Source organism: Bos grunniens, chromosome 7 (genome assembly GCF_055505025.1).
Source record: "Bos grunniens cultivar Pamir isolate PY7600 chromosome 7, Bosgru_T2T1.0, whole genome shotgun sequence".
Taxonomy (NCBI): Eukaryota; Metazoa; Chordata; class Mammalia; order Artiodactyla; family Bovidae; genus Bos; species Bos grunniens.
In genome coordinates, this window is record NC_141171.1 from 14,486,081 (window position 1) to 14,499,434 (window position 13,354).

Genomic DNA, 13,354 nt, shown 5'->3' on the forward strand with positions numbered 1-13,354 from the left:
GTAACATAATGATGGTTGTTGTTCAGTCACTCAATCATGTCCCACTCCTTGTGACCCCATGGGTTGTTGCCCATCAGGCTTCTCTGTCCATGGGATTTCCCAAGCAGGAATAGTGGAGTGGGTTGCCATTTCCTTCTCTGGGGATCTTCCCAGACCAGGATCAAACCTACATCTCCTGCACTGGCAGGTGGATTCTTCACCACTGAGGTACCTGGGAAGCCCAACATAATAACCCAAGACCCAAAACTCTGTCTCACATCATGCCCTCCAGGGATCAGGGATCCTCAGACCCAAGCTCAGAGACACACAGAAGGGGCATGAAAGCTTCCGATCATGAAGAAAATCAGGTTGATATAATGAATAAATCTTCACTCTCAAAAGGAAGACAGGAGACTAGGGGCTAGTGACTGCAGCCCAGGCACTAGCCACCTGCTTCTGCAAGTCAAGTTGTATTGGAACACAGCCCTGACTATTTGTTTATATGCTATCTGCGGTGGCTTTGGCACCATAGTGACAGCATTCAGCAGTTGCAACAGAGACCCAGGGTCCACTTAGCTGAAAATATTTACTCCCTGGCCGCTTAACAAAAAGAGTGCTCACCCCCATTCTACACAGTCAATTTTTTTTTTTTTTTTGGCTATGCTGCAAAGCTTGCAGGAGCTTAGTTCCCCAACCAAGGATCAAACCTTTTCCCCTTCCAGAGGAGAAGTGTTGAGCCCTAATCACTGGACTGCCAGCGAAGTCCCTACAATATCACTTCTTAAGGATGGACCACATGCTCCTCCCAAGAGCAAGAATAGTTCCTGCAACACAGCAGGTGCTTGAGAAACGTTTGCAGCAAAAACCTATAAATGGCACTTCCCTGGTGGTACAGTGGATAAGAAGCCACCTGCCAACACATGGGACATGGGTTTGATCCCTGCTCCAGGAAGATTCTACATGCTGAGGGGCAACTAAGCCTGTGCGCTACAACTACTGAGTCCTTGCACCCTAGAGCCTGTGCTCTGCAACAAGAGACGCCACCACAATGAGAAGCCTGTGAACTGCAATGAAGAGTAGCCCCCACTCGCTGAAACTAGAGAAAACCCACACGTAGCAACAAAGACCCAGTGCAGCCAAAAAAATAAAATAAATAAATAATTTTTAAAAATAATAAATCTGCTTAAAAAAAAAAAACAAAAACTATGAATGACACCCTGCCCATTGTGTACGTGTGGGGGGGTGTTGCTCCAGGACCTTACTTCAGACATGTAAACTCCCAGACGTGTAAGCTACCACTGATAGCTCTGAAAAACAAAATCGACTAACGAAGAGAGGTGGCCAACCACACTCACCCACAGAAGTCAGGTTCCTGTAGTTCTCCAGCATCACGTCTTGGTACAGAATTTTTTGAGCAGGGGCCAGCTGGGCCCACTCCTCCTGGGAGAAGTCCACTGACACTTCCTCGAAGGTTACTGGGTCCTGAAACATCACAGGCTCATCTCCATCAGTGTCCCATGAGGCCAGGGCATCAGGAAGATGGAGCCAGATGACTGAGGCTTGGGAAGTTCAGACAGAAAGGTGAACTTGACCTCAGCAGCCCCATGTAGCCCCATCGATATGTTAATTCTTCAACACACACTTGAACTCCTCTCCAGCTAGTCTGTGAACCCATCCTGCCTGGGTCCCCTCAGTCAGGTAACACCCAGCCCTGAGCTCCCCAAGGTCCTGGAAGAATACTTGGTAAATGAATGAGTTAAAGCAACTATACTCCAATATAAATTATTTTTAAATAAACAAATGGTGACAAATTTTAATTTTTTTTTTAATTTAGATAAATGAATGAGTGATGTTCCCAAGAGTTCCTGAGACAAAGTGGTCTCATAGCTTTTCTTGGTTTTCTGTCACAGCCCAGAAGTGACTATACTGAGAAAAGTTCATAAATACTGAGGCAATGCCAGCATTCTCTGGGAAGCTCCTTCACCACCATTAGAGGAAGAGTAGGGACAAGTCCCAGTGGGATTTGAGGCTCCAGGCCACCCACCCTCAAGGAAGGGAGATGCCATGTTGGATGGAAGGGGATTTCCAGTTACCTCTGACCAGGCTGTTGGCAGCTCTGCAGCCATTGCTTCCTCCTCCACGTTCCCCTGCTGGTGACAGGTGGGATCCTGAGCAGGTACAGCTGGAGGACAAGGGAGATGCTGTGAGAAACAGGCCAAGCCTAGATTCCACTCCACCCAAGCCTGGACACTGCTTCACATGACCCTGAATGAAGCAAAGGCAAGCCCGCCCACCTGCCTTCAGGCAGGTTTCCTAAAAGGCCAGGGAGGCCCTGTCTCTCTCACAATTAGAAAAGAGGCCTGTGGACCTTGCCACCCAGGGGAAGCTTAGTAATCTCCCGTGACTATTGTGGGTAATCAAGTTTCAGAACAGTTTTGCAAGTCGATTGTCCAAGTTTATAAAGCAAAAACAAGGAGGGGAATGCCCTGGCAATCCAGTGGCTAGGACTCCAGGCTTTTACTGCCAAGGGCCCAGGTTGAATCCCTGGTGGGGGAACTAAGATCCCACAAGCCACTTGGCAAGGGGGAAAAAAAAGAAAGAAAAAGGAACAGGATGTCCCTGGTAGTCCAGGGGTTAAGACCCTGTACTCCCAGTGCAGGGGGCCAGGGTTCTATCCTTGGTAAGGCACAGCCAAAAAAAAAAAAAAAGATGGGAGGGAGGGGGGAAGGAAGGAAGCAAGAATAATACAATATTATCCCCCAAATATCCAAAACCCTAAAAAGCACTGATCCTGGAACGCAGGGGCTCCTGGGGCTCCACTCTCACCTCGTCCTGGCCTTTGGAAGCCCTGGAGGAAGAGGGTCTCAAAATACTGGCCAGGGCACGAACTAGCTCTGGGAGGGGGCTCAAGGGGAAAGAAAGCCCGTGTGGGAGTGGCTGGAGCTTGGTGACTGGAGTGTCTAGGGAGGAAAACTGAAGGAGCAGAGGGACCAGGAGCTGAGTCAAGACAGGGCAAAGGATGGACTATCTTGGTAGTCCAGTGGTTAAGAGTCCTCCTGCCAACACAGGGGACACGGGTTTGATCTCTGGTCCAGGAAGATTCCACATGCTGCAGGGCAACTAAGCCCACGCTCCACAACAAGAGAAGCCACGGCAATGAGATGCCCATGCAACGTAACAGAGTAGCCACCCCGCGACCCCGCCCCACCACCCACCCCCAACTAGAGAAATGCACCCGCAGCAACAGAGACCCAGTGCAGCCAAAAGTAAATAAATAATAATAAAAGGCCAGGGCAAAGGGACATGTGGATTTATACCCCATGACCAGCTTAGCAGAAGAATTAGGCACCAAGAGTGTTCTGTTCCTGTTTTTATTTTTTTAAGATCATATTTACTGCTGTTCACAGGACAGAACTGGGGAGGGCAGAAATAGAAGCAGTGGGCTGGTAAGCAGCAGTGGCAGGGCCCAGAACGCCTTGGCAGAGGCCAGGAGCAGCAGACTATTCTAAGTCATTAGTATGGTATATGTATCAGAGGAAAGACCAAAGGATTTGCTAGGGAATTCAACTGGGGTAGAAGCGGAGCTGCGGGAGACCTTCAGCCAACGGGAGAAGGTAAAGAAACCAAGGAAGGACCACTGGATCCTTTATATTCACAATGTTGAACTTTTGGAGGTGGGGAAGGGAGGAAGGCACAGCTTGCAGGATCTTAGTTCCTCGACCAGAGATTGAACCTGGGCCCCAGCAGTGAAAGCGCTGAGTCCTAACCACTGAACAACCAGAGAATTCCCAACAACTGAACTTTATACCTGAGCCCTGTGATCCTAGAAAACAGTGATGGGTAAGAACCGCCCCTCCAACCCTTTGTGCCCTGAAATGAAACACCCTTCCCCATACAACTCAGGTAGACCCAAGGATGACCCCTCTGTTTACCTAGGACAAGGCCAGGCAGAGGCTATCCGAATTCCCAATATCTGTCTTGTGAATGAGTAGCTGAACTGTCTGTCCCGCTTGAACAGCCTGGACAAAACTTTACCAAGCTTCAGTCAGGCTTCTCCCCACCCCCCAACCCCCAAGTCTCCTGGGTCATTGAACTTTGACCCACCTGTGAACCTGGAAACCAGCTGTCCGCCCTAACAAACTACCCTACCACCCCACCAGTCATCCCACTTCTCAGCCTTGTTTATTCTTTCCTATCAAAGAAAGCCTGACCTGGGATTTCCCTGGCAGCCCTGTGGTTAAGACTCCAAACTTCCAATGCAGGGGGCACAAGTTCAATCCCTGTTTGGGAACGAAAATCCCATATGCTGCATTGTGCAGCCAAAAAGAAAAAAAGAGCCTGACCCTAGGATGGGAGGTTTCAGCCTACAGCAAGCCTCTCCTTACAATATTAGCACACTGGCTAAGAGATGACCACTACTTGAGAGGGAAAGATGGAGGAGAAGCAAGTTTGTTCAAGGTGAGGTTTGGCAGAGGCAAAAATATATGTATTTTGTATAACATGTGAAAATTAATATGTATATATCATATATACTTTACACACACATATGCATAGTGTATTTTACAGATTTAACAAATAGCATATTTTCCCATCAAATTTAAAAGGGTTATCCCAGGTGGCACAGTGGTAAAGAATCCAGAGATGCAAGAGACTTGGGTTCAGTCTCTGGGTTGGGAAGATCCCCTGGAGAAGGTAATGGCAACCCACTCCAAGGTTCTTGCCTGAAGAATCCCATGGACAGGGGAGCCTGGCAGGCTACAGTCTGTGGGGTCGCAGAGTCAGACACAACTGAGCATACACACTACACACACATTCCAGAAAGCTCAGGCACTAGTGAACTTGGGAGGACAGAGGGTGAGGGGCGTTTATTCACTCTGACTATGCTCTCCCCACTCCTTGGCAAAAGAGGAGGGGGCTGTTGTCAGCTGGAGGTTTCAGGAAGGTAAAGGAAATTTCCTCTTGGGGCAGGGCCACCCCTACAAGGCAGACTCCCTCAGAGAGAGGTTTGATACAGCAGAGGGGATTTTTTTTGTTGTTTTTTGTTTTTGCAAGAGGGATATCAAGGCCTATTCTCAGGCTTGTGGGAGTGACAGGGGTTGGAGAGAATAATTTCAAAATGTGGTAGACCAGCAGGCTGAGAGAGGGCTTCAGGGGATGTCTCTTTTTGAGGGAAGTGGGAGAGGGCCTATGCTAGTTCTAAGTTATAGCATGTGGGGTCTAGTTCCCTGACCAGGGATCAAACCCGGACCCCCTGGGTTGGAAGCATGGAGTCTTAGCCATTGGACCACCAGGGAAGTGCCCCAGGGATGTCTTATCTGGGCTCCAGGTTCAGGCAGCCACCTGCCCTCAGTACCCAGTAGAAAAAATTCTTTGCCACAGATGACAAAGATGACCAGGGGCCCGTGGTAGTTGGGACTGTGCTGGGGATAATTCGAATTTATGTGTATAAAAATTTTAAATATCCCCATGCCTTCAACTAGCAACTTGCAGGAATGTAGCTAAGAGAAACCTTGGCAACTGTGCAGATATAGACAGATAAATAGATGTGTGTGTGTATTCAAGCTTGTTTACTATTGTACAAACTGTTTATAATGGGTAAAAACTGGAACAAACCAAAATATCCATTAGAGTATAGCAAGGGGCTAAAGAATGACCAGATATTTGTATGTGGGATATGATTACGGCCTTTAAAACCAAAAAACTGACATAGATCTTGAAGTATTCAATACGTTTACATAATCTATAATATATGTATATGCTCAGTGGCTCAGCCACGTCCAATTCCTTGGACCCCAAGGACTATAGCCCACCAGGCTCCTCTGTCCATGGAATTCTCCAGACAGGAATACTGGAGTGGGTTGCCATTCCCTCCTCCAGGGGACCTTCCCAATCCAGGGATCAAACCCAAGTCTCCTGCATTGCAAACCTGCAACTCCTGCACTGCAGGTGTATTCTTTACCACTGGGAAGCTTATAAAATATATGTACGTGTTAAAAATGACTGTGAGGAAAAAGCCTTCAATGAATACTTCTCCAAAGAAAATACATAAATGGCCAGTAAGCACACAAAAAGATGCTTGACATCACTAATCATTAGGGAAATGCAAACATGAACCATATTGAGGGACTTTCCTGGCAATCCGGTGGTTAAGACTCCACGCTTCCAGAGGGCCTGGGTTGGATTCCAGGTCAGGGAACTAAGATCCCACAGGCTGGTGGGGCAAAAAAATAAATAAATTACGAGACATCACTTCATACACAGTAGGATGGCTCTTATCAAAAGAAAAAAAACTAACAATTGTTGAAGAGAATGTGGACAAACTGGAACACTTATGCATTGCTGGTAGGAGTGTGAAATGTGCAGCTACTGTTGAAAAGTGTAACGGTTCCTCAAAAACCGAATTACAGAACTACCTTAACACAGACCCAGCAATTCGAGTTTTTCCATTCTTTTGGATCTGTATACCCAGCAATAGTATACACATCCAAAAGAACTGAAAACAGAGACTCACACAGATACGTGCACATGAATATTCATAGCTGCATCATTCACAATAGAGGAAAGGTAGAAAAAGCCCTCATGTCCATCAACAGATGAATGGATAAGCAACATGTGTATACTTACAATTGAATATTATTCAGCCTTGTGTGTTAGTCGCTCAGTCGTGTCCAATTCTTTGTGACCCCATGGACTGTAGCCCGCCAGGCTTTTCTGTCTGTGGAATATGAAAAGTAAAAGTCGCTCAGTCGTGCCCAACTCTTTGCAACCCCATGGAATTCTCTAGGCCAGAATACTGGGGTAGGAACCTCTTCCCTTCTCCAGGGTGCCGGGAGCCGGCATATTGCATATTGAGTGCATATTGCATATTGCATATTGAGTGCAGCACTTTCCACAGCATCATCTTTCAGGATCTGGAATAACTCAACTAGAATTCTATCACTGCCGGGAGCCAGCGTGAGGAACTCCGCCCATGGCAAAGGTCATGAGGAAGGAGGCTCGGCATATGCAAAGGCGGGATCGAGCCTCAGGAGTCCCTCTGGAAATTCTCGAGCATCTACCCCCAAAACCAGAGTCTGCCTACTTTCTGCTTTGTGCTTTCACCTACACCTCTGACTTTACGGGGGGCTGTCCCCCACTACCTCTCTCTGAAAAAAGGTTACAGCTCCAGTTAATAATTCCTGGGTGTTGACAGTGTTTCAACCTACAAACTCCTTTGGAAATCCTCTAGCCTGCCTGAATAGGTTTTTCCAGCTACATGTGATTGTTCAGAGCCTCCCAACTGTGAGAGGCAGGAGATGTTCTAAACTGTCTAAACACAGATTCCTTTGAGTAGTTAAAAGATTGATTAGAAACTGTATTGGTGAAGGGTTTTTCACTTGTTGCGCCAATGTTTGCTGCTAAGTCTCCATAACCCTTACCTACTGTGTCCTTGGCAGTGTATTGATTGATATAATGGGTGTATAGAAATGTAAGTAGTAGCCTCAATGTTTGTAACCTTGGACCCTTGAGTTAATTCTTTTCTTGATTGAGCCCACCTCACCTTTGCCCTATAGGAATGCAACTTTATCCAATGCTTTTTTGGAGGCTGGCGCCTGACTTTAGAATACTCACCTTTAGAGAAAAATAACTTTCTTAAAATGTTAACAGGCCTCCTGGCCAGAAGATGATGTAAATCACCTAAACTTTTGCATATGATAAGTTTGAAAGCCTGGCTTCGATTAGGATCAGGAACTGCTGTCCTTGCATGACTCTACCCCTTCCCCCATTATCCTCTATGCATAACTTAAGGTATAAAAACTATTTTGGAAAATAAAGTGTGGGCCTTGTTCACCACAACTTGGTCTCCCTATGCCGTTCTTTCTCTCACCTTCTGGCTGAATTATTCAGCCTCTTTTCTCCACTGAATTTCCTCACTGAGCTATCCTTAACCACTCTTTATATCTTTAATTACATTTAAATAAGCTGAAGCTTTCTGATCGCCGACGCGGTCCCCACTTCGAATTCCCTGGATCCACCGGGGCTGGACCTCAGCACAGGGGATCTTCCCAACCCAGGGACTGAACCCAGGTCTCCCACATTACAGGCAGATTCTTTACCAGCTGAGCCACAAGGGAAGCCCAACAATACTGAAGTGGGTAGCCTATCCCTTCTCCAGTGGATCTTCCCTACCCAGGAATTGAACTGGGGTCTCCTGCATTGCAGGTAGATTCTTTACCAACTGAGCTATCAGGGAAGCCATTCAGCCTTATAAAGGAATGAAATTCTGACAAATGCTACAACATGGAAGAATTTTGAAAATATTAAGTGAAATAAGCTGGACACAAAAGGATGGATATCAGATGATCCCACTTATCTGAGGTATGTAGCTAAGGGTCAACTCCACAGAGAAAGAAAGCAGGGAGTTACTGTTTAATGGGTACAGTTTCCATTTGGGAAAATGAAAACGTTCTGGAGATGGATGGTGGTGCTGACTGCACAACAATGTGAATATACTTAATGCTACTGAAAAGTACCCTCAAAAAAGGTTAAAAACTGGGATTTCCCTGCTTGTCCAGCAATTAAGACTTCACCTTCCAATGCAGGGGGTGAGGGCTGGATCCCTGGGTAGGAGCTAATAAGATCCCATATGACTTGGGGCCAAAAGACAGAAGCAATACTGTAACAAATTCAATAAAGACTTTAAAAAAAAATGGTTTACGTAAAAAAAAAAAACTTAAAAAAATTTAAAAGGAAAATTTTATGTTATATATCATTTGCTACAATTTGTAAAACAAACTGCAAAGGCCTACTGAGATAGGTAACACTGGGACCCTCTGGAGAAGAGCACAACACTGTTTCATGGGCATTTGGCAGGGGAAATATGAAGGGAAATGTTGATATTTTTACTCTACAGTTTCCTGAATTACTTAAATTTTTTCATATTCAGTTTATTTCAATAATATAAATATTCCCTCTACTATTCCTACTTTATGGAAGTTGTGAAAAGTGAAAGTGTTAGTCCCTCAGTTGTGTCCAACTCTTTGCGACCCCATGGACTGTAGCCCGCCCGGCTCCTCTGTCCATGGAATTCTCCAGGCAGGAATACTGGAATGGGTTGCCATTCCTCCTCCAGGGGATCTTCCCAATCCAGGGATCAAACCCACATGTTCTGCATTGCTGGCAGATTCTTTACTGTCTGAGCCACCAGGCAAGCTTAGCTGAAATAAAATGTGTTTTGACTAATTGTTTAAAGAAAATAACACTAGGGACTTTCGTGGTGGTCCAGTGGCTAAGATTCGGTGTTATCAATGAAGTGAAGTGGCTCAGTCGTGTCCGACTCTGCGACCCCATGGACTCTGCGACCCCATGGACTGTAGCCTACCAGGCTCCTCCCATGGGATTTTCCAGGCAAGAATGAATACTGGAATGGGTTGCCATCTCCTTCTCCAGAGGATCTTTCCCACCCAGGGATCGAACCCAGGTCTCCTGCATCATAGGCAGATGCTTTACCGTCTGAGCCTCCAGAGAAGTCTGAATTCTGCTCCTGGTCGGAGGAACTATATCCCGTATGCTTCAACTAAGACCTGGTGCAGCCAAATAATACATAAATAAACTATTAAAAATAAACAAATAGATTTTCATCTTTATTTTTTAAAAATTTAAAAAATAACAGTACCATGCAAAATGACGTTTCAACTTGGCAAGAACAAAAGATACAGGGCATGTAACATTTTCAGTTTGTTTCTGTTTTTAACTGCAATATTTACTCTGAAAAGCACAGCACTGTTTCTTTTAGAAATATTCACTTCCCCTTTCTTTTAGAAATATTCACTTCCCCTTTCTACATACACCAAAAATGATTCCTTCTCGTCTCTCTCTACAGTTAGAACTCTTATCCAGAAAGTAGCAGGCATGAGATTGCAGCCACAAACAACTACAGATGGAAGACAACTAAAGTGTTAAAAATTGCATAAGGACAAATGGCAACCTCTACCCCAATTCCATGCTGAGTTCTCTTCTGCTCAACCCCCTTCATGAGTATGAATGTACCCTTAGCTTAAAACTACCCCAATTTTGCTGTTCAAGGAGTCATTGCTTTGGGAAAAATCCCAGTGTCCTCTTTACTTGCCGTAAGTAATAAATCCTTACCTCTCCTGCTCTTTGGCTTGGTTATGTCATTTGGCTAGATGCCCACCAAGAGGTGAACCCACATTTCAGGCAACACTGCCCCTTCTTTTCTCATCACTCTCTGCCCTTCCAGGTCAGGTCTCTCTTTCCTTCATTCAAGCAATACACCAGGCTCTGTCCTGCTTCTGGGATTCTGAACTTTCTTCCACCTCTCAGACCCCCTTCTTCCACAGCCTCTGCCCAGCTCTGTCCTACTTATCTTTCAGTTCTTAAATATCAGTGCCTCCTAATATCAAGCCTCCTTCCCTGCTTGTCCATACAATTAAGCTCATCTGTCCATTATAGGCCCTCATATCAGTTTCACATCAGTTTCTCCTCTAAATAGCCTACTTGGTGGAGACAGCACTGTGCATTTTTTATTTTTCTGGTGCCCATGCATTGACTTAGGTTTGGCTCACACTCAGCAAGTTTTGTTGAGTGCCCTGGACAATGTTCAGTTACAGCTAGACTAAGAAGGTGCACACATCCAATAATAGATACAGTACAAATATTAACACTGGAATTAATTTAAATGCCTGTCCGCAATACAAACCACTCGTGTTATTTAAGAAAAGGTAAGGCAGGCAATGGGGTCGCAGAGTCAGACACAACTTAGCGACTGAACAATAAGGTATGAGAAGTATTTTCAGAAACAAGGAACCCATGTTGCTGAATTTCCTCCAGAATCATTCTTCCTCCAATTTCTCACCCATGAGTTTTTAACTTCACTGAAAAAATAAAAAACTCACTTGGTCAAAACACATCTCGTTTAAGGCTACTAAATTCAATTTTCTTCTACTAATATTAGGAAAGCTGCTTCCTCCCATTTACTGAAGAACCCTTTTGTTTTTATGAAATACAATCGCATGTATTTCACTTTGGGTTCTTGTCACGCCTTCACTACAAATATACGACACCAAAATCCCTTTTAATAATATCAATATTAAGAGATCCCTATATTTTTAAACTCAGCAGCAATCATAGCCGCTGGAGGAAAGTTGGAGCTGACTGCATGTAAAGAGCTGAATAATCTTTAAGACCTGTATTTACGTTTTCACTTTTCCTCCTTCGCCTTTTATTACACTTGCTTATTTACACTCACCCTAGAATCCTGAAATTATTTTCCCAAACGAATTTGTCAAACAAATAAAAGTTGAAAAAGAGTTTATCTTAACCTCACCTCAATGCCGCTCACGAAAGCAAAAGTCTCTTGTATAAGTAAAATTCTCTTGTACAAGGCCGGCAGAAAGGGACTCCTTGATTAAATTTCACCGGCACACAAAAAAAATTTTTTCACCGGCGCCTCTCGCTGGAAAAACGGACGAAACGGCCAGATCACGAGAACCGAAGGACACGAGGACGGAAGGTCAACGCCAGCTGGATTCCCAGTCGCTCGAATCCCCGCCTCCGGAGGCATAAGGCCACACCCTCTTTCAGACCCCGCCCTTTGGAGTTCCACGCCCCGCCCCCCTATGCCCCGCCTCCCAGAATTCCACAACCACGCCGAGACCCCGCCCCTCTGAGCCCGGTCTCCGCGCCCAGACCCGGCCCCTTGGATCCTACGCCCCTGCCCCCGCCGAGACCTCGTACCCACAGGTTCATCTTCCCGCCCTTCTCAAGACCCCGCTCCGTGAGCACTGTCACCTGCCTTCCGAGCCCCATCTCCAGGCCCTTACCAAGACCCCACCCTACAAGCACCTTCTCCTCGCCCTCGCCGAGTCCTCGCCCGCCAAGAGGCGGGGCCGCACACGGATCTGCTCCTCGGTGCTGGAGGCAGATCGCTAGGAAAACAGTGGCGCGGTTTCGATAAGGATGGCCGCTCTAGGGACGCCCACTCCATTTCCTTAGAAGGGGGAAGACTCGGGGGGCGACCTAGTAGCACCTGAGGCGGCGAGAACGGCGACCACAGCATCTTCTAGCCTTGGGGCTGGGGAGTCCCAGTATCCTCTCACTGGAGCCGTTGGGCCCCGCGGGGCAGGCTCCAATAGGGATCTTGGGGGCGGGGCCAGGCGGGAGGCTCGGGCGGAGCCGGGGAACCAGGGCCCCTGAAGTCGATTGGACCGGTCCTCGTGCACACCTGGGAGCCGCCAGGCTGTGGGAGTCTCTGAGAACGCTTTTCTCCCAGCTCTAGCAACTCCTTAGTACCTCCTTTCACAAAGGGATACTAAGTTTGCCGGTGGTTTGTTATGCAGCAGTGGATAACTAATGCAACCCTCTTCAGTTTTTTATTTCTATTATTATCTTTGAACCTGTGTGTTAAGTAACTTCAGTAGTGTCCGATTCGTTACGACCCTATGGACTGTAGCCCGTCAGGCTCCTCTCTCCATGAGATTCTCCAGGCAAGAATACTGGAGTGGATTGCCATGCCCTCAGCCAGGGGATCGTCCCCACTCAGGGATCGAACCCGCAACTCTTAAGTCTCCTGCGTTGGCAGCTGGTTTCTTTACTACTAGCGGCACCTGGGAAGAATTTGTCTTACATTTGTATATTAATCTTGAGACTTGTTCAGTCGCTAGTCGTATCTGACTCTTTGCAACCCCATGGACTGGCAGCACGCCAGGCTTCCCTTTCCTTCACTATCTCACTGGAGTTTGTCCATTGAATTGGTGATGCCACCCATCCCTCTCATCCTCTGTTGACCCCTTCTCCTCCTGCCCTCAATATTTCCCAGTATCAGGGTCTTTTCCAATGAGTTAGCTCTTTGCATCAGGTGGCCAAAATATTGGAACTTCAGCAATCAGTCCTTCCCATGAATATTCAGGGTTGATTTCCTTTAGGATTGACTGGTTTAATCGCCTTGCTGTCCAAGGGACTCTCAAGAATCTTCTCCAGCACCACAGTTCAAAAGCATCAATTCTTCAGTGCTCAGCTTTCTTTATGGTCCACCTGTCACATCTGTACCATAGCTTTGATGATACCTTTGTAGGCCAAGTGACATCTCTGCTTTTTACACTATCTAGGTTCATCATAGCTTTTCTTTCAAGGAGCAAGTGTCTTTCAGTTTTATAGCTGCAGTCACTGCCCACAGTGATTTTGGAGTCATCACTTTTCCCCATCTTATTTGCCATGAAGTGATGGAACTGATTACCATGATCTTAGTTTTTTGAATATTCAGTTTCAAGCCAGCATTTTCACTGTCCTCTTGCACCATCATCAAGAGGCTCTTAAGTTTCTCTTCACTTTCTATTAGAGTGGTGTCATCTGCATATCTGAGGTTATTGATATTTCT

At 46.2% G+C, this 13,354-nt stretch overlaps 1 protein-coding gene across 16 annotated transcripts in view; it reads right to left on the reverse strand.

The window, feature by feature from the left end:
* Positions 1-12,108, reverse strand: part of LOC147368542 (zinc finger protein 177-like) — a 28,068-nt gene extending 15,960 nt beyond the window's left edge. For 3 of the 16 annotated variants that reach the window (XM_086409181.1, XM_086409177.1, XM_086409182.1), the window contains exons 1-5: positions 11,306-11,571; positions 9,469-9,542; positions 6,604-6,694; positions 2,073-2,161; positions 1,335-1,461 (exon numbers count right to left, since the gene is read on the reverse strand). In XM_086409181.1, the coding sequence (XP_086265307.1) occupies positions 1,335-1,461; positions 2,073-2,105 (160 nt within the window). In that variant the 5' untranslated portion in view covers positions 2,106-2,161; positions 6,604-6,694; positions 9,469-9,542; positions 11,306-11,571. Of the gene's footprint in view, positions 1-1,334; positions 1,539-2,072; positions 2,162-6,603; positions 6,695-9,468; positions 9,543-11,305; positions 11,685-12,007 lie in introns of those variants that run through there. The other 13 variants (XM_086409179.1, XM_086409175.1, XM_086409180.1 and 10 more) reach the window with 8 other exon arrangements.
* Positions 12,109-13,354: the final 1,246 nt, after the last annotated feature.